Source organism: Saccopteryx bilineata, chromosome 1 (assembly GCF_036850765.1).
Source record: "Saccopteryx bilineata isolate mSacBil1 chromosome 1, mSacBil1_pri_phased_curated, whole genome shotgun sequence".
NCBI lineage: Eukaryota > Metazoa > Chordata > Mammalia > Chiroptera > Emballonuridae > Saccopteryx > Saccopteryx bilineata.
This window is the reverse complement of record NC_089490.1, coordinates 155,710,230-155,733,745: the sequence shown is the minus strand read 5'-3', so window position 1 is coordinate 155,733,745 and position 23,516 is coordinate 155,710,230. Positions and strand designations below refer to the sequence as shown.

The 23,516-nt window shown below is 46.6% G+C and overlaps 1 protein-coding gene across 1 annotated transcript; it reads right to left on the bottom strand.

Annotated features, from left to right (window-relative positions):
• Positions 1-883: 883 nt before the first annotated feature.
• Positions 884-12,165, bottom strand: SLC39A3 (solute carrier family 39 member 3). Its single transcript, XM_066276783.1, has 3 exons — positions 12,059-12,165; positions 10,101-10,414; positions 884-5,802 (listed from the first exon to the last, which is right to left on the bottom strand). Exons 2-3 carry the CDS (start codon positions 10,308-10,310, stop codon positions 5,068-5,070), a joined length of 945 nt encoding a protein of 314 aa, XP_066132880.1. The 5' UTR covers positions 10,311-10,414; positions 12,059-12,165; the 3' UTR covers positions 884-5,067.
• Positions 12,166-23,516: the final 11,351 nt, after the last annotated feature.

Below are 23,516 nucleotides of genomic sequence, written 5' to 3'. Positions count from 1 at the left end.
CTTACCTTAATGTTCCAGGCAGGGGCCATACTCCCTCATTTATCCCCCAGCCCTGCTCCCAGCCCAGCATAGCTGCCTGGTGAGGGGTAGGCAGCTGGGCGGAATTCTCTGCTCCCAGATTAATGCAATTCTGCAGGCAAAGCAGAGGCTGAGCCCCACAATGTGACTCTCACAGATGCAATTTGGCCCACCAAGATTTTCCATTTGTTTTTAAGTTTGGTGTCATTTTAAAATAAGATTATTGGCCAAAACCCAGTTTGCGAGGAAAAATCAACGGGCTGGCATTCATGAACCTGAACTCTGGTCAGCACCCGCAGGAGCTGGACCCCCACCACCAGGGTGGAAGAGGCTGGGTCCTGTCCAAAGTCACTGTCTGACCCCTGGAGGCAGCCTGGGTTACAACTGTTCAGCATACAGGCTGTGCTGTGATCACCATCCCTGAGGATTGGGGTTATGGAATACTTCACCACCAGCAGGATGCATCCCTTTAACTTTTGAGTCTTTTCACAGAGCCGGGCTGCTTTAGTCAATCAGAAAAAAAAGGACTGCCTGACCAGGTGGTGGCGCAGTGGATAGAGCGTCGGACTGGGATGCGGAAGGACCCAGGTTCGAGACCCCGAGGTCGCCAGCTTGAGCGCGGGCTCATCTGGCTTGAGCAGAGATCACCAGCTTGGACCCAAGGTTGCTGGCTCCAGCAGGGGGTTACTCGGTCTGCTGAAGGCCCACGGTCAAGGCACATGTGAGAAAGCAATCAATGAACAACTAAGAAGTCGCAACGCGCAACGAGAAACTGATGATTGATGCTTCTCATCTCTCTCCATTCCTGTCTGTCTGTCCCTGTCTATCTCTGCCTCTGTAAAAAAGAAAAAAAAAAAAAAGAAAAAAAAGGACTGATTGATCAAAGCAGTCGAGACCTCAGGGCCTTTACACAGGCCACTCTCCTGCTGGAAAAGCTTCCCTCTCCACTCACCTTGTGATTCACACGTGACCCTCACAGATTTCCTCCCAGACCAGGATGCTACAATTGTCCCTGCCCCCCCTTCACCTTGCTTGTCTTCAGGGCTCATATTGCTCCGAAGTTGATCACATGTTGGCATATCATGTCTACCTCCCTAGAATGTGGATCTCACCCAAAGCGAGCCTGAACCAAGACACTGGGCAGTCTGAAAACATCTATCGTTCATACTGGGGGTGTGTCTGACACCACAAAGGTAGGGGCCAGGGATGCTGTTTAACACCATGTTCAGATGGCCCTCCCACAGAGAATGACCCAGTGCTCCACTGTCCATAGTGCCAAGGGAGAAACCGTTACGGGGGCCAGTTGTTGGGTACAAGTTGCTAGACCTAAACCAGCTGAAGGAACCTAGTAGGTCCCTCAATGGAGAGGGCCTGACAACCATGGTGGCTGTGTACTTTCCTCAAAGTGCAGCTCCTCAGTCATGCCTCCCATGTACCACAAAATCAGGTGCTCTTAACTGCTATCTGCCCAATACAGCTCTCTGCTGTCAAGCTGGACATGCAGCGATCACTTCGGCCCTCAGCTAGAACACCAAGGCCTGCCAGGACAGCTGTTCTTACCCCGGGAGCTTTGGAGGCTTGGGGGGTAGCAGGGACAGAGTGGGTATCCCTGCTCCAGTCCAATTTGGCCTCAACACCCTGACAATTCTAGGGTCTTTACAGAACCACTCACATACTCTTCAGTAGCCCCACTCTGTCTCTGGAAACCCCAGCCTCCTCCCTGCCTACAGGCAGCTCTGGGAAGGTCAGATGGGCTGGTCACTGGCTCTGTCCCGAAGCTGGCAGACAACTAAGGGAGGGCATGGGCTGGGACAAGTAGGGTGCATGCCCTTCTTCTTAGCAGGGCCAAGGGTCCATATTGGTGGCCAGAGCAGGTGTGAAGGTGCTGGCATGCTGGGGGACACCATCTCATTTGTTGCCTGCTTTATGAGCTCTAAAGATGCAGACAGTCCCATGAATTGGTGCTCCCCCTTCCCCACCCAACGATAACTTCTCCAAAAGAAACACAAACAGCAGATAACAGAAGCCCCAACACACTGTTATTATGGTTGATTCAATCCATGAGTTCTAAATGCTGCCTTCTAATTTTCTTCTCCTTTGTCTCCAGATCAAGCACGGGAACCCAGTCAACTCTAGCCAGCTGCCACCTGTACTGTGAGCCTCTATGTCGGGCAGATTGCGGAGGGCTGAGCCCCAACTCTCTTGAGATGGGGCTTTCACGGGCACTGTGGGATGCTAAGCAGCATCCCTGTCCCCCCTACTCAATGCCAGGAGCACCCTGTTGTGACAACCAATGTCCCCACTGTCCAGTGTCCCCTAGAGGCAGAATTGCCTGGATTGAGAACCAGTTCACTAAGACCCCTGAGGAGGGAATCTCCGGAGATCTTGATGTAAAAAGTTGCATAGAGATGAAGCATTTTGTGGCCAATGTCGTTTTGTGGTGAGTGCTGGTGGCCCAGGGCCTCGGGTGATAACTGATCAGCCATCTTATTTAAGCCAAGCTCCTATCACCATATGGCAGTGCTCCCTTGTCAGAGCTGGTGTGGGGTGGAGCCACTGAACTGGCCTCAGAAGACCCTGGAAGGATTTGGCCATTATTGGCAGGTGGACTTCAGGAATGAGCATCGATTTTTTTGTCTCCTCCAGATGGACCAACTACTCTTATCCCACTGTGGAGACATTCTGATTCTCAGCCAAAGTGGGGAAAGCAGACCCTAACTGTCTGAAACACCATCACCCCTGTGGCAGGCTGACCCACAGTGGCTCCCAGAAGCAGATCCCAGGGCTGATCCTGCTCCTCCGACCAGAGCAGGCAGGAGGGTTACCTTGGGGAGCCAGTGGAGCAGCCTGCATCCTTTCCTAAAACCCCACCCCTTAAACCTCTCAGCGTCTGTGTTACCAGGGGCATAGAAGCAGATGTGTTGGAGCTGGTGGGACCCTAAGGAGAGAAGGGTGGCTGGGAGCAGCCACAACCTAGCAAATGAAGGCAGAACAGGCACAGGCATGCTGAGGAGCCGAGGATGACAGAACACAGGGTAGTAGTGATATCTGAAGGGCAAGCAGAGGGGACACTCGGGTCTTTTCCTCCCAGTTGGTATGGTGATGCCCTTCCTCGGTCTGCTGGTTCAGAATCTGGCTCAGAGTGAGGGGGAACATGGTCTTGGAGGCTCACCTTCAGGACAGGATGGGGATGTATAAACTGGTTGGAAGACAGGTTGTGATGTCTCCAGGGCCACCCCAGAGAGCTGATGGCTGATGAAAGGGTAGGGATCCTGCTGTGTGCATTTCTGATGATGGGGGTAAGGGATATAGAGCTGGGGACCCCTGAGCCTTCCTGTATGGGAGGCCTTGATGCCTCTGCTCAGTCCCTGCCCAATTCCATTCCCCCAGCTGAAGGCCGATTCCAGAATCTGGTGGCTCCATGGTGACCTACCCACCTGGAGCCTTCCAGTTCCTTGGGAAAGTGGGGGCAGATGAGGACACAACATCAGGTGTAGAACACTGCAAAGATGATGTTCCCCCATTCACCAGGTCATTTTCCTGGCTTGGGGTCAAAGCCAGGCCATGCGGGGTTGGGAGATGAGTCTCCAGTAAGTTTCAGAAAGAAGTTCCTAGAAATGGGTCCGATACTTTTGACAGCACCAGGGTGGAAGCCAGTGGAATAAAAACAAAGGATCTTGAACACACATCCCTGCTACCCCAAGCTCTTAAAACAGAGGAGGCCAGGGCCATAGTGAAGGTTGTGCCTTCTGATACCTCATGCCCAGTGGGCTGAGAGGGCAGCAACAGGACAGTCCTTGGGGCACCTACCCTTAGATAAGCAACTAGCTGCTCCTGGAGTTCCCAACTTGGCCAGAGTGACCTGTCTTTGTCAGGGAACTTAAACAGCCCTGTTGCAACTCTTCCTGGCCTTGGTGGGCACAGAAAGGAAATTTGAGATTTCAGAAAGGTGCACACCTGACCCAGCCAAGTCAGGAGGTAGGAACGGTCTAACAAGCAGGCCCTAGCAGCCCAGGACAGAGCTGGGAGAAGCTGAAGCCAGGCAGCAGAACCCAGCCCAGGTCACCAGACCCACGCACCTTCCTGTCCCAGCTCCAAGCCAGGCCAAGAAAATCTCCAAGGAAAGGTTCACCCCACACCCACTCCCAAGGCATGCCCCAGGTTGCTGGGACAACACTGGAGGCTAATGAGAGGTTGCCAGGGCACCAGGGTTTGCACCAGCCAGACACTTGGCTGTTAGTCTCTGTCTCCTGCACCATCTGGGACTGGCTTTGTTTGTGCTGGGTAGGGGGAATTGAGTCTTGTGGCCCCTACCTCACAACCTGCAGGGTCTGTCTTGTTCCAGAGACCCCAGGCACACAAGAGGCTGTGAACCAATGGCCATGCTGCCTCCTGGCCCTGCCTGTACATCCCTCAGCCCATAGGTCTGTTCCCTCAGGGAACCCACATGATCACCCTGGCCCAGAGGCCTGAGCCTCTAGGTGGGCAACCCTCCCATGAGGGGGACAGAGAAGGCAGAGAAGGAGCGCGCAGTTCTGAGGCACCCAGGACCCTATCCATCCCCGTGGAGGCAAAGCTTCAGGTAGCAGGAGTCACATAGCTGTTTCATCAAATAGCAGAATGGACGCTCCATGATGGCAAACTCCTCTGTTAGCAACACAGCTGGCTGGGGGCAGAGCAGAGTCCTCAGAGCCTCCAACAGCACTTGTCCTGGTCGACAGATGGGGTGTGGGGATGAGAGGGTCCTGGCCTGGCCCCATGTGGACACCGAGCCCTGCCTCCCATGAGTTGCTAGCTCCCCATGCCCAGGTTGACATGGCCATACAGCTTTGGTAAATACCTTTAAGAGAAGTATTTTACAAGTAGTAGCTTTGCCCCAAGGCTTGGGGTGTAGAATCTAGGTTGCAGCCTGGTCTTGGGTGGCTGGGGGCCTGAGCTTCCTGTTAGGGGGAGGTGGGGCTGGGAAATATGGCCTGTGTCCAGCCTGGGGCTCCCTGAAGGCTCTGCCAGATGGGGTGACCACAAATAATAACAATGGCAACGGGATGTTCACCACTTGAGGAAGACCATGCCGGCCAGCACAGCGTAGCCCAGCACTAGGAAGAGGACTTTGAGCAGGCGGTCATTCTTCTCCTCCAGTTCCTTCCCCAGGATCTCAAAGAAGGTGACAAAGAGAAAGGTGCCACCTACCAGGCCCTGCAGCAGCACAGAGACCACACTGCTGGGTACACCCTGTGCACTCTCGATGCCCAGGCCAACACTGATACCCAGGGGAATCATGGCACTCACGGTGATGGCCAACTTGGCTGCTTCCCTTAGGGGCATGGAGCTCCGGGCCATGTTGATGCCCAGGGCCACAGCCACCAGTGTCTCATGGATGGCCACACCCACAAACAGGCTCACCACCTTCTCCCCCTCCTCCTGTAAGCCCAGGGCCAGGCCCTCAAAGATGGAGTGGGCCGACAGCGCAAAGACCAGGCTGAGGAGGCGCAAGGGGCTGGAGCGTGACAGTTCCTGGACACTCAGCCCATGGTTGTGGGTGTGGGGTTCCATATAGAGCGCATGGCCCCGTGCAGCCCCCATGAAGGGACTCTCGTATTCTGAGTCGCTGCCGGCATCTGAGCCAGCGTTGAAGGTCTCCAGGTCGATGAAGGATGGCTTCTCCTTGCGGAAGGTCAAGATGAGCTGCTCCAAGAAGATGGTCACAAAGAAGCCGAGCATCACAATGGTCTCTGCCAGTGGGTAGTCGGTGCTAATGTGCCCAAGACTCAGAACTTTCTGGAGCTAGAGTGGAGGATGTGAAAGAAGGATAGAAGGGGAGAGAAGCAAGAGGTGTTCAGAGGCAGGGACCTAATGCAACAGGGTTCATCTGACATCACTATTCAATTAGCAAAGCACAGAAATACCCAATTCATATGAGAAGTTAGAAAAAGGAGCCTGACCAGCGGTAGCGCAGTAGAGTGTGTTGACCTGGCACACTGAGGTCCCAGGCTTGAAATCCCGAAGTTGTCAGCTTGAGCATGGGCTCATCTGGCTTGAGTGAGGAATCATCAACATGATCCCAGGGTTGCTGGCTGGAGCAAGGGGTCACTGGCTCTGCTTAAGCCCCCCAGTTAAGACATGTAGGAGAATCAATCAATGAACAACTGACATGCTGCAACTACAAGTTGATGCTTCTCATCTCTCTCCCTTCCTATCTCTCTCTCTGCAAAAAAAAAGTAAAAAGAAAGAAAAGAATGAAAAAGAGGAGAGGGTAGTAGGCTCATCCTTAATGGATTAAACAAAAACTTTATTATAAAGGGAGTCATGAAGTCTCACTGAAGTAAGGTGGATCGTGGCCCCCAAAGAAATGTCCAACTGGAAATTTAGAATATGGCTTTATTTGGAAGAAGGGTCTTTATAGATATAATTAAAGTATTAAGGGCTGAATTGTGTCCTTGCCGCAAAAAAAAAAAAAAAAAAAAAAATCATATATTCAGGTCTCTGAGCCCCTAGAACCTCAAAATTAACCATATTAGAAGAGAGGATCTTTAAAGATGTGATTTAATTAAAATGAGGTCATTAGGATGGTTCCTACTGCAATAGAACTGGTGCCCTTCCAAGAAGAGGACGAGGCCTAAGAAGGACCCAGCCCTGCCAATAACACCTTGAGCTCAGACTTCCAGCCTCCAGTACTGGCAGAGAATAAATGTTGTCTGAGCTGCCCAATCTGTGGTTCATTTTGGCTGCCCCAGGAAACTCATACATAATATAAGGATCTTGAAATCATCCTGGGTCAGGGTGGGCCCTTAATCTAACGATGGATGATAGGAAAAGAGACACAAAGACACATAGGCAGATGGCCTTGTGAAGACGGAGCCAGAGATTGGGGTGACATGTCTGTAAGCCAAGGATTGCCGGCAAGAAGCTGGGAGACAGCATGGAACAGATGCTCCCTCACAGCTTAAGAAGGAACCAGCCCTGCCAACATCTTGATTTCTGGCCTCCACCACCACGATATTAACAGATCTTTCTGGCCCCAATGTCTACATGGGGTTTTCTTTCATATAACACTGGTGGGGCTCTGTTTTCTGGGATTTCTCATTCAGCCACTCATCAGATCCCCGAGTCAGCAACATTCAATAGAATGTTCTGGATAATAGACAAATTTGCTTTATTTATTTATGTTTGTTTATTTATTTCATGAGAAAAAGAGGCAAAAGACAGAGACAGACAAGAAGGGAGAGAGATGAGAAGCATCAACTTGTAGTTGTGGTATTTTTTTAGTTGTTCATTGATTGCTTTCTCATACGTGCCTTGACCCAGGGCTCAAGCTGAGCCAGCGACCCCTTGCTCAAGCCAGTGATCTTGGGCTCAAGCCAGTGACTTTTGGGCTCAAACCAGAGACCATGGGGACATGTCTATGATCCCACGCTCAAGCTGGCAAACCCATGCTCAAACCAGTGACCTCAGGGCTTTGAACCTGGGACCTCAGCATCCCAAGTCAATATTCTATCCACTGTGCCAACACCTGATCAGCCTAGACAGATTTTCTATTTGTGCTGTCTCATATGGGACCCACTAGCCATGTGTGAGGACTTGAAACATGACTGGTTCAGCTGAGAACTGGAATGTTGGACTGTACTTCATTTTATTTATTTACTTATTTTAAAGATTTTTATTTATTGATTTTAGAGAGGGGAGGGGAGGAGTAGGAAGCATCAACTCATAGTAAATGCTTCTTGTATGTGCCTTGACCAAGCAAAACCAGGGTTTCAAATTGGTGACCTTAGCATTCTAGGTAAACACTGTATCCACTGTGCCACCACACGCCAGGCTGTACTTCATTTTAATTCACTGCAACTTGACCAGCCAGGCACGGCAAGCAGCTGCTACACTGTACAGTGCGGCTTTGGACAAACTCTGACAAGGTAGGCAATGGACTCCTTAGAGTCCAGGTTAATTTTCTCATAAGGATGTTTGCACACACTGAGGTCTTTCCAGCCTTGGGGCTGTGATGCTGGCTCTGTCCAAAACATTCCTCCTTCAGTTTTTTTGGGTTTTTTTTGAAAGAGAGGACAGGAAATGAGAGAGATGAGAAGGATCAACTCAAAGTTGTAGCACTTTGTTTAGTGATTGCTTCTCATACATGCCTTGACTGGGGGCTCAGACCGAGCTATAAACCCACTGCTCAAGCTAGCAATCTTGGACTTCAAGCCAGTGATCCTGGGCTCAAGCCAGCAACCTTGGAATCATGTTGATGACCCTGTACTCAAGCTGGACAAGCCCATGCTCAAGCCAGTGACCTTAGGATTTCAGACCTGGGACCTCAGTGTCCCAGGTCGACGCTCTATCCACTGTGCCACCACCAGTCAGACCCTCCTTCAGTTTTACTCACAGCTGATAGATGCTCATACTTTGGGTCTTGCTTACATATAAATTTCCAAGTATTTTGCCTAAATCAGGTACCGTAATCTCTGCTTACTGCCCCAGTTTCTTCTTTCCCAACATAGCCTTCATTACAACCTGTGAACATGCATGCACATATGTGTACACACACACACAAATTTATCAACTGGGGCGATCCTGCCCTCAGGGGAAAGATGTAATTTCTAGAGACATTTTGGTTTTCATGACTTGTAGGGGAGGGGGCGGGATGTTGAAAATGGGGCCTTATCCTTCTCTGTGGGGGGCCATTCTGGGCACTATGGAGTGCTGAGCACCATCCCTGGCCCCCTAACCCACTTAATATGAGGAATACCTCCAGTCACGACAACCACAGATATCCCCAAATATGGCCCAGTGTCCCTTGGGGCAGAGTCACCCCTGGATAGGAAACTCTGCTGCAGCAGAAGGCTGTATTTCTGTAGAAAAGCCATTTCATTCATTTGCTAAATGTATCATGGAGGCTTGTGTGTGCCCCACTGGAGGAAACACCAGCTCATGACAAATACAAACTATCCCTAGAGGGATAAACATGGATTGGAAAAGACAAGGCAGACACACCAAGGCCATGACTTGTGGCACTTTTTTCCATGAAATGACAGGAACCTAAGAGCTGCTGGCTGAGGCTGGGTGAGGGCAGAAAGGAACCTGAGCCGCTGAGGCTGGGAAGCCTGTGGGCAGGAGTGCAGCACAAGAAATATTTTGGGAGGACCCAGAGAGGTCCACATGCACTGAAAGAAGATTGGGAAGAGCAAGGCCATTGCAGCAGACTAGGCCTGAGGTTGGAGAGTGACAAGGGGTAACACTGGGGAAACAGGGGAAATGGGGGGCTCTGAAATTGGCATTGGGGGGTGGAGAAGCCATCAAACAAGACTGATTTAACCTCTTCGATAGCAACCGTATGAACAGCCTGTCCTGTGTAACAAAGGAACATAAGCCTCGCAGCATAAACAATGCAAAAGCATCATCTCACGGATCTGAATGTCCGAAATCCAGCACAGGCTGCAGACTGAGGCTAAAACAAGCGGGCTTTTTAAAGGACGCCTATAGTGCAAGGGACTGAGTGAAGCTCCCAGCCAACAGCCAGGAAGAAACTAGGTCCTGAGTCTGACAACCAGGAGGGGACTGAACCCACCTTACAACTACATAAGCTTAGAATCTGACCCATCCTCGTTTGAACCTTGAAATGAGACCACACCCAGTGCAAAACTCTGATTGCTGCCTCCTAAGAACCTAGAGCAGAGGACTCAACTAAGCAGTGTCCAACCCTTGACCTAAGAAACTGTGAGATGATAAACATGTGTAGTCTTAAAATGTTATCATTTATCATGCAGCAGTAACTGACTGATAAAGTTGAAAAGAGACCATAATTGCCACTTTTGTGACAAAGTATATGCTACTAGGGGTTGGTGGTCTGGTCAAGCAACAATTAATAAGCCTACTGGCTGCATATCCCAGGTTTAGTTTAAACCCTGTGTTTAACAGATAAGGCCCAAAGAGGAGAAGTCACCAACTCATGGTAACACAGCAAATTCATTTTCTATTTCCCACCATCCCTGTCAAGGCTCAACTGAGTACAGAGTCAGAGTTAAAAAAGTGTCAGAGACCACTGGCCATAAGATGCCAGGGACTGTTGCAAACACCCAGGGAGCCCTTACCTTTTCCCTTACAGCAGGCAGTAAAGCATTGAAGCAGGTGGCCAGAAAGACTCCACCTCCAAAGGTGTTGCAGAGTGAGAGGATCTTTTTTGAGCGGTGGGCCTTCTCAAAATCTGTCTCGATGATCTTCACAGGGAGCAGAGAACCCAGCAGCATGAAGAAGAACACGCCCACCATGCAAAGAATTTTGACCACCAACAGCTTCACCATGGTGATGGCCTGGGCTGCTGTGGTCCCTGCAAGGCCAAACCATGTGTGGCTGCACACTCCTGTCCCACGACGTGCTACTGGAGGCTCATGCCTCAGTCTAGCCACTGTAAACACCAGGGGCAATCATATTAGCAACTGAGTTATCTGACCAGCTCTAGTGGCCAAACCTACCCTCCCTCATTGTACTTCACCCCATTCTGGACATAGCACATATCCCTGCCTCCTACAGAAAATTCTGCATGACTACAATGTCCAGCACAGCAGTCATTAGCCACACATGTCTGTTTACATTAATTAAAATGAAAGACAATGTAAAATTCAGCTCCTCAGTTTAATTAACTGTTTTTCAAGTGCTCAATAGCCATACAAGTTTAGTAGATATTGTATTGGACAGCACAAAGAATGTTTCCTCTGTTGCAGAATGTTCTATCAAGTGGTACTGTTCTACTGGTTCCTCATTGCCCTCAAAACTCAAATGCTTTACCCTGAGATGAAAGCTCTGAGCCATCAGCTCCCGCTTTTCACCTCCCCAACTCTGGCCTTTGTGGTCCCTAAATATGCCAAGCCCTTTCCCACCTCAGGGCCTTTGCACAGGTTGTTCTCTTTTTTTTTTTTTATTCATTTTAGAGAGGAGAGAGAAAGGGAGAGACAGAGACAGAGAGGGAGAGAGAGACAGAGAGAGAAGGTAGGGAGGAGCTGGAAGCATCAACTCCCATATGTGCCTTGACCAGGCAAGCCCAGGGTTTTGAACCGGCGACCTCAGCATTTCCAGGTCAACGCTTTATCCACTGCGCCACCACAGGTCAGGCCAGGTTGTTCTCTTGTCTGGAACACCTCTACCTGACCTCCCAATGACATTTTGTCTTTAGGTCACTGCCTACAGGACTGCTCAGAAGGGCCTCCCTTGGCCAACCTCCACTCTAACCTGTATCCTCTGTACCTATCCAAAGGCTTGGTGCAAAACAGAAACTCAGTAGCCGTTGGCTGAACATATGCATGTGCTGAGGAATGTGGACCTCTTCACATGACTCATTGAGACAAAGAAAGCAGTTTTGCCCTGGGCTTAAAAACGTCACTGTTTCTAGAAGGGATCTTGGCTATCCCCCTGTCCTGTTTTTCTCCCTATCTTCTTGTACTCACTGCCCAAACACCCACTTCAGTGAACTCTTCAGGTCTCAGCTCAGATGCCACCAGTTGGATGGTCTCTACCACCCCCTATCATGCCATTTTTCTGGTATTATTTGTGCTACAAAGAAATACATTATTTAAAGTCCCTGAATGTTCTCACTTCTTCTAGTCTGCGGCATTGGCGGGGGCAGGGAGTCGGTCTTCCCTAGCCCAAAGCCAGGTACACAACTAGGCGCCCAATAAATATCTTTTGGGTGTCCCTATGCCCCAATCTGTGAAGTAGGATGAGAGTGGCCTTGACGCTCTCAAACCCGGGGCTGTTGGGGCTGGGCGGGAACAGGACGGGCTCATTCATTCATTTAGCACTTATTAAGCGCCTTCTGTGTGCCCCGCGCGGCACCAGACGCCCCGCGGAGGGCGAGGCTCACGTGGTCCCGTCCGAGAGGGGACAGACAACTCGCGCTCTGCTGGGCAAACCAGAGGCAAATCACACAGATCTCGCTGATAAAGGTGAAGCCAGTGTGGATGCCTCATCGGATAACAGGCGCCAGTTACACTATGCCCCGGCCCCTCCCTGGCTCAGCTCCGAGGCCCCAGCCCCGGCCCCGGCCCGCATGCACCTCGGTTCGGCTCCTCGCCTGCCCGCCGGAACCTTCCGCCGATTAACCGCCGCACAGTCTGGACTCCACCGCGACGCCGCAGGAGGAGTGCTGGGTTGGAGCGTCGCAGCCCCCTCCCCGCCTACACCTCTGCCTATTGGCTTCCCCAAGTGCCGCGGGTTTAGAGCGCCTTTTCATTGGCTTTTGCGGCTGCCACTCATTCTGCGACTCCAACCTCTCCTACCGGCACGGAAAAGTAGTTTCCTCCCGCTAAAGCAGTAGGTACAGCTACCGGGCACTTCCGGCGAGAAACGCTGACCTTAGTAGAAAAGTTCCTACAGTATTTGGCTTCCAGAGCTGTCCAGAGGCACTTGGTGCTGAATCTCGCTAGGATGGATGCTTGGCCATCGACGGGCAACTATTTCCTTCGAGAGACTGTCCCTCTTTGAGCGTCTTCGCTGCTGATGCCCTTCTCGTCGGCTTGAGAAGCAGATTTTTCTGTTTTTAACATCTCTGCTTACTATGAGCCAGGACCTTTTCTAGAACATTTGTGAGCCAGACAAAGATCCCATCTCTTTGGAGCATACGTTCTAGGAGAAGACACGGAAAATAATGGATAAACATAATAAATAATGGAATTGTGTCAAAAGATAACAAGTGCTCTGGATAATAGAGCTCAGTAAGAGTAGTGTGTTTCTATTTAAAATCAGACACCCTAGTAGACCTTATTGAGAAAGAGATACTTGAGCAAATCTTGAACATAGAGAAGTTGGTCAAGTGGATACATGGAGGCAAAACATTCCATGCAGATAAAACTGAGAGTATGAAGGCCCTGGGGCAGTGTACAAGAATGCCAGTGTGGCCAAAACACAGTGAGGTAGTAAAGTGTATTTGGAGATAAGGGGAGGCCTTAGAGGGCATTGAAAGGACTTTGTGAAGGGCACTGGCTGGGTAGTTCCATTTGTTGGAGTGTCATCACAATGTACCAGGTCAGGGTGCATACTGGAGTCAGCCAGTGAATACACATAGATAGGTGGAACAACAGAGCAATCTTTCTCTCCCTTTCTTACCCTTCCTGTCTCTCTAAAATCAATAAATAAAAATTAAGAAAGGAAAGGACTTTTAGAGAACTGGGAGCCACCACAGAGTTTTGATTGGAGATGTGACAAAGCCAAAGTATTTTATTGTGTCAATGCTGCCAGTGATTCAAGTCAGATGAAGACTGAAAATTGATGATAGATATTTTTTTAGATTGGGGAACATTTAAATAAAGCTTGCTTTACTTCCCTATGAAAGCAACCAGACTTATGAAGCAGAGGACTGTATTTATTTGTTAACTAAAATCTTATTGTCAGCCTACCATGAGCCAGCTATGGGGAGAGATGCTGAGAATAATGTGAAGAATGCTACAATATGGATGAAACTTGAGGACATCATGCTCAATGAAATAAGCCAGACACAAAAGATCAAATGAATCCACTCATAGAAGAGTCAGATCCCTAGAAACCAAAAGTAGATAGTGGGTGCCAGAGGTGGGGAAGGATTAGTTAGTATTTAATGGGAACAGAGTTCAGTTTGGGAAGATAAGATGGTGGGGATGGTTGCACAACATTGTGAATGTGCTTAATGCCACTGAACTGTATGCACTTAAAATGGTTAAAATGGCCAATTTAATGTTACCATTTCACCACAATTTAAAAAAATATTTTGCACTGAATAGTTCTTTTCTTCTTCACACCCTAAACTGGGGATTTCTACTGGCATTGAACTGGTGTCAGCTGAAAATAGTAAAGAACAGATTCAATATTATTATACTCGAAACCCTGGGCTTGCCTGGTCAAGGCATATATGGGAGTTGATGCTTCCAGCTCCTCCCCCCTTCTCTCTCTCTCTCCTCTCTAAAAATGAATAAATAAAATTAAAAAAAAAACAAAAAAATTAAAAAAAATATTATTATACTGAAGTCCTGTTTCTATTACAAAAAAAAAATTAATAAGATGGAGTAAAAAAACGTCCACGCCCTTACAGTTTACAGTCTAGTGCAGTGGTTCTCAAACTTTTTGAAGTTGGGGTGCATTTAAAATCCTACAGATAGCCTGACTGAGCGGTGGCGCAGTGGATAGAGCGTCGGACTGGGATGCGGAAGACCCAGGTTCAAGATCTCGAGCTCGCTAGCTTGAGGGAGGGCTCATCTGGTTTGAGCAAAAGCTCACCAGCTTGAGCCCAAGGTCACTGGCTTGAGCAAGGGATTACTCAGTCTGCTGAAAGCCCAAGGTCAAAGCACGTATGAGAAAGCAATCAATGAACAATTAAGGTGTTGCAACGCGCAACGAAAAACTAATGATTGATGCTTCTCATCTCTCTCCGTTTCTGACTCTCTCTGTCTCTGTAAAAAAAAAAAAAAAAAAAAAGACTAAGCCTTAGGCTATAAGGGCTTAGTTTAAAAAAGAAAAATCCTACAGATAATTGTAGGCACACTATATACAAATTTCTGAGAAATGTTATAACAATTAAGTCAAATATTAAAGGAAAAAATATAAAGTCAAAGCATGCTTTTATGATAATTAAATGAAATAAATACAACAAAATTAAATTTATCCTGACATTCAAAACATTTTTATGTTACATTTTTTGTTATGCTTTTTAGAATTCATAAAAAAGAGGGGTTAAAAAATTTAAAAAACGCCGGACCCGTAGTGGCACAGTGGATAAAGCGTCGACCCGGAAATGCTGAGGTCGCTGGTTCAAAACCCTGGGCTTACCTGGTCAAGGCACATATGGGAGTTGATGCTTCCAGCTCCTCCCCCCTTCTCTGTGTGTGTGTGTGTGTGTGTCTCTGTCTCTCCCTCTCCTCTCTAAAATGAATAAATAAAAATAAAAATTTAAAAAATAAAAAAAAGAAAATATTATCTTTATATATATATATATATATATATATATATATATATATATATACACACACACATTCTTAGTAAGATTTAGTAAATTCAGCAGGTCCTGGTGCAGATGTGTTAAGTTTTTTCATTCTTGTGTTTATGATAAACATGAACCTGATGTGTCCTAGCAATTTCTTCAATGTTTGGGCATATATTTGAAAGGAAAACTCTCATTTCTTAGTCAATACATTGAAGAATTCCTCTCTTTTTACTCTTAATTGTGTTGAGTGCAGAAAACCCCCACCATATATATCATCTTAATTTGACACCAAACAAAGGATAGAAGAAACTTGTCTCCAGTCTTTCCAGGGAACACGGGGGTTAGTGTAAACAATCCAGCACCACAGCTTAACAGCCTTTTGTAATATAATCAGGCAAGTGAGGTGGGGGGTTGGGCAGACTGTCAGCTTATAGCCAATTCCCCACACCTCTGTTCCCCAAAAAATCTAAACTCCAAAAACCTTGTTGGATTTTTGGTCCCCATCAGGCACATATTTCTCTGGAATACCATAGGGCACACCTGGAAATCTTCTAGGGCGCATCAGTGTGCCCTGGTGCACACTTTGAGAACCACTGGTTTAGTGAGAGAGATAAGTATTGATAAAATAATAACATACTTCAGTAGGAAGACTTCAAAGATGATTCCAAGTGACCCCATATTTTTCTGTTCAAGCCCTGTTGTGACTCCTTCTCCTCGAGTGTGGGCTGCACCTGATGACTTAATTTTCTTTTTTAATTTTTATTAAAAAATTTTCTAACTGAATTTATTGGGGTGACATTGAGTAATAGAATTATACAGGTTTCAGTGCACAATTCTACAATACATCATCTGTATATAGCATTTTGTGTTCACTTCCTCAAGTCAAATCTCCTTCCATTACCATCTATCCCCCTGGGAACTTAATTCTAACAACGAGAATATGGCAAAGTGATGTGATGTCATTTGTCTTGCTAGCACAACTACCTCTATTGCCTTTTCAGCTTTCATGCTTTGATGAAGCAAGCTGAGGTGTTGGAGAGGACCATACGGTAAGAAGGAACTAAAGTGACCCTCCCCAATAGTCAGTGAGAGACTCATACCTTTGGGTACAAGAGTCTGTAAGGAACTGAATCCTGCCAACAACCCCATGAGTGATCTTGGAAGGGTTGCGCTTTCAGATGACAGCCCTGGTCTTCAGATCACTGCTGCCCAGCGGACACCTTGACTGTAGCCTCTGAGAGATCGGAGGCTGAGGACCCAACTATCTGCATTTGGATTCCTGACCCACATAAACTGTGAAATTATAAATGTTGTTGCTGCATACCACTCAGTTTATTTATTTATTTATTTGATTTATAAAAATTTATTAAAATTCAAAATTGTCTGATCATCTATTCCATGAACATCCATCCATCCAGCTGCCTCTCACCCAGTCAGCTGCATGGCTGCTGTCATAAACACCTGGAAATCTTCAGGTCTGCCTTTGCTTAAAACTCTTGCTCCAGTCAGTTTTTTTAATTATTATTTTTTTACAGGGACAGAGAGAGAGAGTCAGAGAGAGGGATAGATAAGGACAGACAGGAACGGAGAGAGATGAGAAGCATCAATCATCAGTTTCTCCTTGCGACACCTTAGTTGTTCATTGATTGCTTTCTCATATGTGCCTTGACCGTGGGCCTTCAGCAGAGCGAGTAACCCCTTGCTCAGGGGCCTTATGTCCGAGCTGGTGAGCTTTTTTTTTTGCTCAACCCAGATGAGCTCGTGCTCAAGCTGGCGACCTCAGGGTCTCGAACCTGGGTCTTCCGCATCCTAGTCCGATGCTCTATCCACTGCGCCACCGCCTGGTCAGGCTCAGTTTTGAGATAATTTGCTATAAAGCAAAAGATAAATAATACCCATATATAAAGGAAAAATTATAGGTTGTACTAAGTGCCATGAAGAAAAAAAAGAGAAAAAGATTCTGTGTGGGAATTAACCAAGTAAACAGTATTAAGAAGTAAGGGATTCAGAGAGGATACTGATGCAAAAGTAGAAGAGATTTTTGTATTTGAGGAACTGAAAAGCCAGGTTGCCTTTACATTAGTGAGCAATGGGGAGATGAGAGATTAGGGACTGCCTTATAGACTATGCCAAGGAATTTAGATCTTAACATAAATGCAAGGTGATTCATTGAAGGGTTTTAAACAGGTGAGGGTTGTGATCCCCAATTTATGTTTTTGATAGATTTTTTATTTATTAATTTTAGAGAGAGAGAGAGAGAAGGAAAGGATCAAGAAACATCAACTTGTAGTAGTTGCTTCTCTTATGTGCCTTGACTGGGCAAGCCCACAGTTTTGAACTGGTGACCTCAGCATTCCAGGTTGACACTTTATCCACTGCACCACCACACATCAGGCCAATTTTTGGTTTTGTTATTGTTTTTCAGAGAGAGAGAGAGAGAGAGAGAGAGAAGGACAGATAAGGACAGACAGGAAAGGAGAAAAATGAGAGGCATCAATTCTTTGTTGTGGCTCCTTAGTTGTTCATTGATTGCTTTCTCATATGTGCCTTGAGCAGGGGGCTACAGCAGAGTAAGTGACCCCTTCCGCAAACCAGAGATCTTAGACCTTTGGGCTCAAGCCAGCGACCATGGGGTCATGTCTATGATCCCGTGCTCAAGCTGGTGATCTTAGGGTTTCGAACCTGGGTCCTCCATGTCCCAGTCTGATGCTCTCTATCCACTGTGCCACTGCCTGGTCAGGCCAATTTATGTTTTAAGGTTATTCTGATTTCTGTGCAAAGTAAGACTGAGTTATAGGGGAGCCAGGGTGGAAGCAGGGGGACTTGCTAAGAATCACCTGGGCAAGAATTTAGATGAAGGCCTTGGCAGGGGTGATGGAGGGGAGTGGGTGAACTTGAGAAATATCTTGGAGGGTGAATTGACAAGACTTGGCACTGGTTTGCCTGGGTGGGTTGCAGGGGGAGGAGGTGTCAGGGATGACTGCTGGTGTTGTTCACTAAAATAGGAAAGACTGGAGGAGGTGAGAGATTGGAAGTGTCAAAAGACTGTTTGGTTTTGCAGAGGTAAAGTATTAGATCTGTGAGTTTTTGATATTGAATGCCACTTTCTGCCTGCTTTATGGTAAGCACACAATAAGTGCTATTTTTATTATTAGATATGAGGTGCCTTGACTTGTTTTCTGGTTTTCATAATTCACAACAAAAATGATCACTTGTAATAATAGCACATCAGGTAAATGCCCACAGGATGACTCCTTCCTATAGAAGAGTTCAGGATGTACAATATTTATTTATGATTAGCTAGAGAATGAGGCTTCTCAGAGAAGGAATTGAGTAAGCATTGGGCTTTTATTCATTCAAGACATATTTTTTAAAGAGTCCTAGTCTTCAAGACTTATGTATGAGTAAGTATGATAGAAAAACAATACCAGCAAATTCGACTGTGTTGAATATTTCAGAATTTTTCCACAGTGAAACACACAATGAATGGCCTTAAGAGACAAGTGACAAATCAGGAGGAAATATTGGTAATAAATGACACTGAGCACTTGATAGAGAACAAACATCCTAAAATAAAAATGGGGAAGGGAGATGAATAGATAATCCACAGGAGAACAAATAGAAGAGGTGACTACGTAGAAGAAAAGATGCTTCATCCATACAAATAATTATAAAAATATAAAATAAAACCATTTACACCCTGGCCGGTTGGCTCAGTGGTAGAGCGTTGGCCTGGCATGCAGGAGTCCCGGGTTCAGTTCCCGGCCAGGGCACACAGGAGAAGTGCCCATCTGCTTCTCCACCCCTCCCCCTCTCCTTCCTCTCTGTCTCTCTCTTCCCCTCCCACAGCCAAGGCTCCATTGGAGCAAAGTTGGCCCTGGGCGCTGAGGATGGCTCTGTGGCCTCTGCCTCAGGCGCTAGAATGGCTCTGGTTGCAACAGAGCGACGCCCCAGATGGGCAGAGCATCGCCCCCTGGTGGGCGTGCCAGGTGGATCCCGGTCGGGCGCATGCAGGAGTCTGTCTGACTGCCTCCCCGTTTCCAACTTCAGAAAAATACAAAAAGAAAAATAAATAAATAAAACCAATTAAACAGCTTTACTGAAGTATTACTAACATACAATAAACTACACATATATAAAGTATAAAATTTGATAAGTATTCATGTTTGTATTTGCAAAATCACCCACACAGCCAAGATAGTACAATAACCTGCACCTCCCAAAAAATTTCCTTCTGCATTTTACCACCCCAACTCCCAAGCAGCCACCATTCGCTGTGGTTGCTCATTTGGTTAGCTTCCGGTGTTGGCTGTTGCTAACAACACTGCTCTAAATATTCCTCTGCCTGCCTTTGGGTGGCTGATTGTGCTCATTGCTGTTGGATGTACATCCATGGTTGAAATTGTACATCCAGGGGTCCTAAGGTCAGCCAACACTCAGCATTATAACTGGTTTTCCCTCTTAGATGTAAAAAATAATTAACATAGCAGGCCTGAGACTTCTATCCTTGAAAAGTCTGGCTTGCAAGATTGGCCCTCACTGATGTCTAGAACTAGACTCTGGGGGTTCCCTGGCCCTAATCTGTCCGTAGAAACACATGCTTCATGCTGAGCACATGTTCTGCTCTTGGAGTCTGGGATCTTGTATGTGCCAAACAGAGGGGCCTTATGATTGGCCCGCAGTGAGAACCTTGGTGCTGGCCTGACCTGTGGTGGCACAGTGAATAAGCATCGACCTGGAAAGCTGAGGTCGCTGGTTCAAAACCCTGGGTTTGCCTGGTCAAGGCACATACAGGAAGCAACTACTATGAGTTGATGCTTCCCGCTTCCTACCACGCCTCTGCCGTTGCCTTTCACTCTCTCAAATCAATAAATAAAAAATAACTTTAAAAGAATTTTGGTGCTAGGTTTTTATAAGCTCCCTGGGGACCACACCTCCCACACACAGTTACATGTTATTTTGGGGCAATTAAGTGTGCCCTGGTGACTCTGCTGGGAGAGGAATCTGGAAGCTTGCACCTGGTCTCTGGCCCTGCCCATGAGTCTTTGTTCTTGGCTCATTTTGTTGTCCTGTCTGTGCAAATCACAGTTGAGAGGACAACCATCTGCTGAGTCCTGGGTCCTTCTGGAGAATTCTTGTATCTGGGGTTTATCCTGGGGACCCTGACTCACTTTTGTAATGAATAGCACTTGCTTTTCATTTTAGCCATTCTGGTGTATTCATCTCACAATATGGTTTTAATTAGTGTTCCCTATGTCTAGTGAAATTGAGCCCATTTTCATATGCTCACTGGCTAACAGTGTGTCTTTTTTTTTTTTTTTTTAAGTGAGAAGAGGAGAGATAGTGAGACAGATTTGCACATGTGCCCTGACTGGGATCTACCTGGCAACTCCAGTCTTGGGCTGATGCTTGAATACCAAGCTATTTTTAGTGCCTGGGCTGATGCTGCAACCAACCAAGCTATCCTCAACACCCAGGGGCAATGTCCAAAACAATTGAACCACTGGCTGCAGGAGGGGAAGAGGGAAAGAAGGGGAGGGAGCAGATGGTCACTTCTCTTGTGTTCCCTGACCAGGAATCAAATGTGGGATGTCCATATGCTGGGCTGATGCTCTATCCATTGAGCCAGCTGGCCAGGGCCTTGTCTTATTTTCTTTTACTGCCTAAGTGTTTTTCCCATTTTAAAAAATTGAGTTGTTTCTCTTTTTTTCATTGATTTATAGGAGTAACTTATATTTTTGTAAAATATATATTATATTGCAAATGCCTTCACTTACTCAATGGCTCACTTTTCCCCTCACTTTAAAAGTAAATTATTGATTGATTTTAGAGTGAGGGAGAAAGAGAGAAAGATACATTGATTTGTTGTTTCATTTATTTATGCATTCCCTGGTTGTTTCTTGCATGTGCTCTGATCAGGAATCAAACCTACAACCTTGGTATATTGAGATAATGCTCTAACCAACTGAGCTACCTGGCCAAGATGCTTTTCCCTCACTTTTAATGCATTTCAATGTGTTGATTTATAAAAAAAATTATGGCCTGATCAGGTGGTGACACGGTAGATAGAGCGTCGACCTGGGACACTGAAGAACCAGGTTCGAAACCCCAAGTTCACCAGTTTGAGTGTAGGCTCATATGGCTTGAACACAGGTTCACTAGCTTAAGCATGGGGTCACCAGCTTGAGCATGGGATCACAGACATGAGCCCATGGTCAGTGGCTTGAGCCCAAGGTCACTGGCTCAGCTGGAGCCTCCCTGTCAAGGTTCATATGAGAAAGCAATCAATGAACAACTAAGGTGCCGCAATTACAAGTTAATGTTTTTTCATCTCTCTCCCTTTCTGTCTGTTCTCCTCCCTCTCTTGCTTAAAAAATATATAGTTATAGCTTGTATTAGTTGGGGTTTCCAGAGAAACATAACTAATATAAGAAATAGATAGATGATAGTCTGACCTGTGGTGGCGCAGTGGATAAAGCGTCGACCTGGAAATGCTGAGGTTGCCGGTTCGAAACCCTGGGCTTGCCTGGTCAAGGCACATATGGGAGTTGATGCTTCCAGCTCCTCCCCCCCTCTTCTCTTTCTGTCTCTCCTCTCTCTCGCTCTGTCTCTCCCTCTCCTCTCTAAAATGAATAAATAAATAAATAAATAAGAAATAGATAGATGATAGATTTTAAGAATTTGATTCACGTGGTCATTGGGGCTATTAAGTCTGAAGTCTGCAGGATAAATAGGCAGTTTGGAGACCAAGGGAAGAGTTGATGTTTCAGCTTAAATCCAGATGCAGAATTCTCTCTTCTTTGGGGAGACCTCAGTCTTTTCTCTTAAAGTCTTCAACTGATTAGATGTGGCCCACCCATATTATATAGGCTAATCTGCTCTACTCAAAGTTAACTGATTTAAATGTTAATTTTATCTAAAACAAAAACAAAACACTTGCTGGAAACATCTGGACTGGTGTTTGACCAAATATCTAGATAATTTAACCTAGCCAAGTGAATATATACAATTAACCATCACAGTGTTTTTTGTCTTTTCTTTAAGAAGCTTTTGCCTACCTCAAACCATACTTTATATTTTCTTCTGTGATCTTTATGGTTTTATCTTTCATAGATTCCATTTGTATACATTTCAAAAACAGGCAAAACTAACCCATGGCATTGAACGACAGGGCAGCATTACCCTTTGCGGTAGTAACGGCTGGAGGTAGCGTGACAGGGCGCTGGTCAGGTTCTGTTCTTGGTCTGGGTGCCAGTGACATGGGCATGTTCTCTTTGTGGAAATTTATCGAGCTGTTAATAATGTGTGCACTTTTGTGGTGTATGTTACACTGGATAAGTTTAAGAAGCACAATAAGAGAATACAAAACAGACACCCCCCACCCCTGCAGTCTACCAGAGCTTACAAAGACAGCTATGAGCTGGGCAGAATTTGTGATTTTCACCCTCCAACTGTACTGTTAAAAGGATTCATATTTTATCTTATAATATGATGGACAGCTCAGGATGGTGGCCCCATCACAGCACCAAGCCTAGCATACGTCCCTTGTTTGCGAGGACTTATACTTTTCAAAGGAAAACCAGCTCTAAAAGCACGATAATCTCTAGAACTGAGCCGTTTCTAGGCCCAAATCTAGGTAGTTTCAGGATTAGATGTAGCATTTTACTCTCTGGTCCTGATGCTGTGTGCCCCGCCAGGGATGGAGGTGGCAGGGAGGCTGTGGGGCTAGTGCGCCACCTGGTGGCTTCAGCTTCTTACCTAGGAGAGCCACGTTCAGAGTGCTCCATCTTTGCTACAACTTGGAATCATCAGTTTGCAAGAGGGAATAGTGGGATGGGAAAGCAAACTCAGTTTTTGGTTTTCAAGTTACCCAGGTTTGAGTGAAATCTTTGCTACAAAAATACAAAGGCATTCTAGAGCCAGTGAACAAATTATTTTTGCTGGTGGTAAAATGGTTTGGAACATTTGTTCGACATGTTTAGGGCCTCTTGCTGGTTATACCAGAGGGTAGGATTCTCTGTCATTGCACTGCTGAGCCCGGGCCAGGTCATCTTTATGGAGTCATCCTGGGAACTCTGGGATGCTGAGCAGCGAGCATCGCTGGCCCCCACCCACTCTAAGTCAGGACCACCCCAGTTGTGGCAACCACAGATGTCTCCAGACATGGCCTCAATATCCCCAGGGGAGCAAAACAGCTCCCAGTTGAGAAAGGATTCTTCTGTGAGATATACTGCTTCTTCCTTGTTAGTTCTGGCCTTAATCTGGGTGGAGTTTGCTGTCCAGCCCTCAGGAATGACATGCTAAATGTGTGGAGATGGGAAGGGATAGAGCCTTCATAACCCCCTCTATGGTAGCAGCCTGTCTTACATCTTTGGCTCAACCTACTCCTGGATGCTTTTTTCAAGTCACGACATATGCTTAATCCATATCTAATTGGCTTTTTATATTCTCAATGCACCTCTGACAGGTTTATTCAGAAATATCCTATTTCTAACTCATGTGGGACAGAGCAGTAATTATAATGACACACTTCTCAAGTCACACAGAAGCCACTGGCTTCTGG

Bases quoted from the DNA above. Each gene is read 5' to 3' on its own strand.
- SLC39A3 (XM_066276783.1), bottom strand. From the start codon at position 10,310: ATGGTGAAGCTGTTGGTGGTCAAAATTCTTTGCATGGTGGGCGTGTTC. The intron at 5,803-10,100 runs GTAAGGGCTCCC...CCTCCACTCTAG, and splicing joins TGCCTGCTGTAAGGGAAAAG to CTCCAGAAAGTTCTGAGTCT.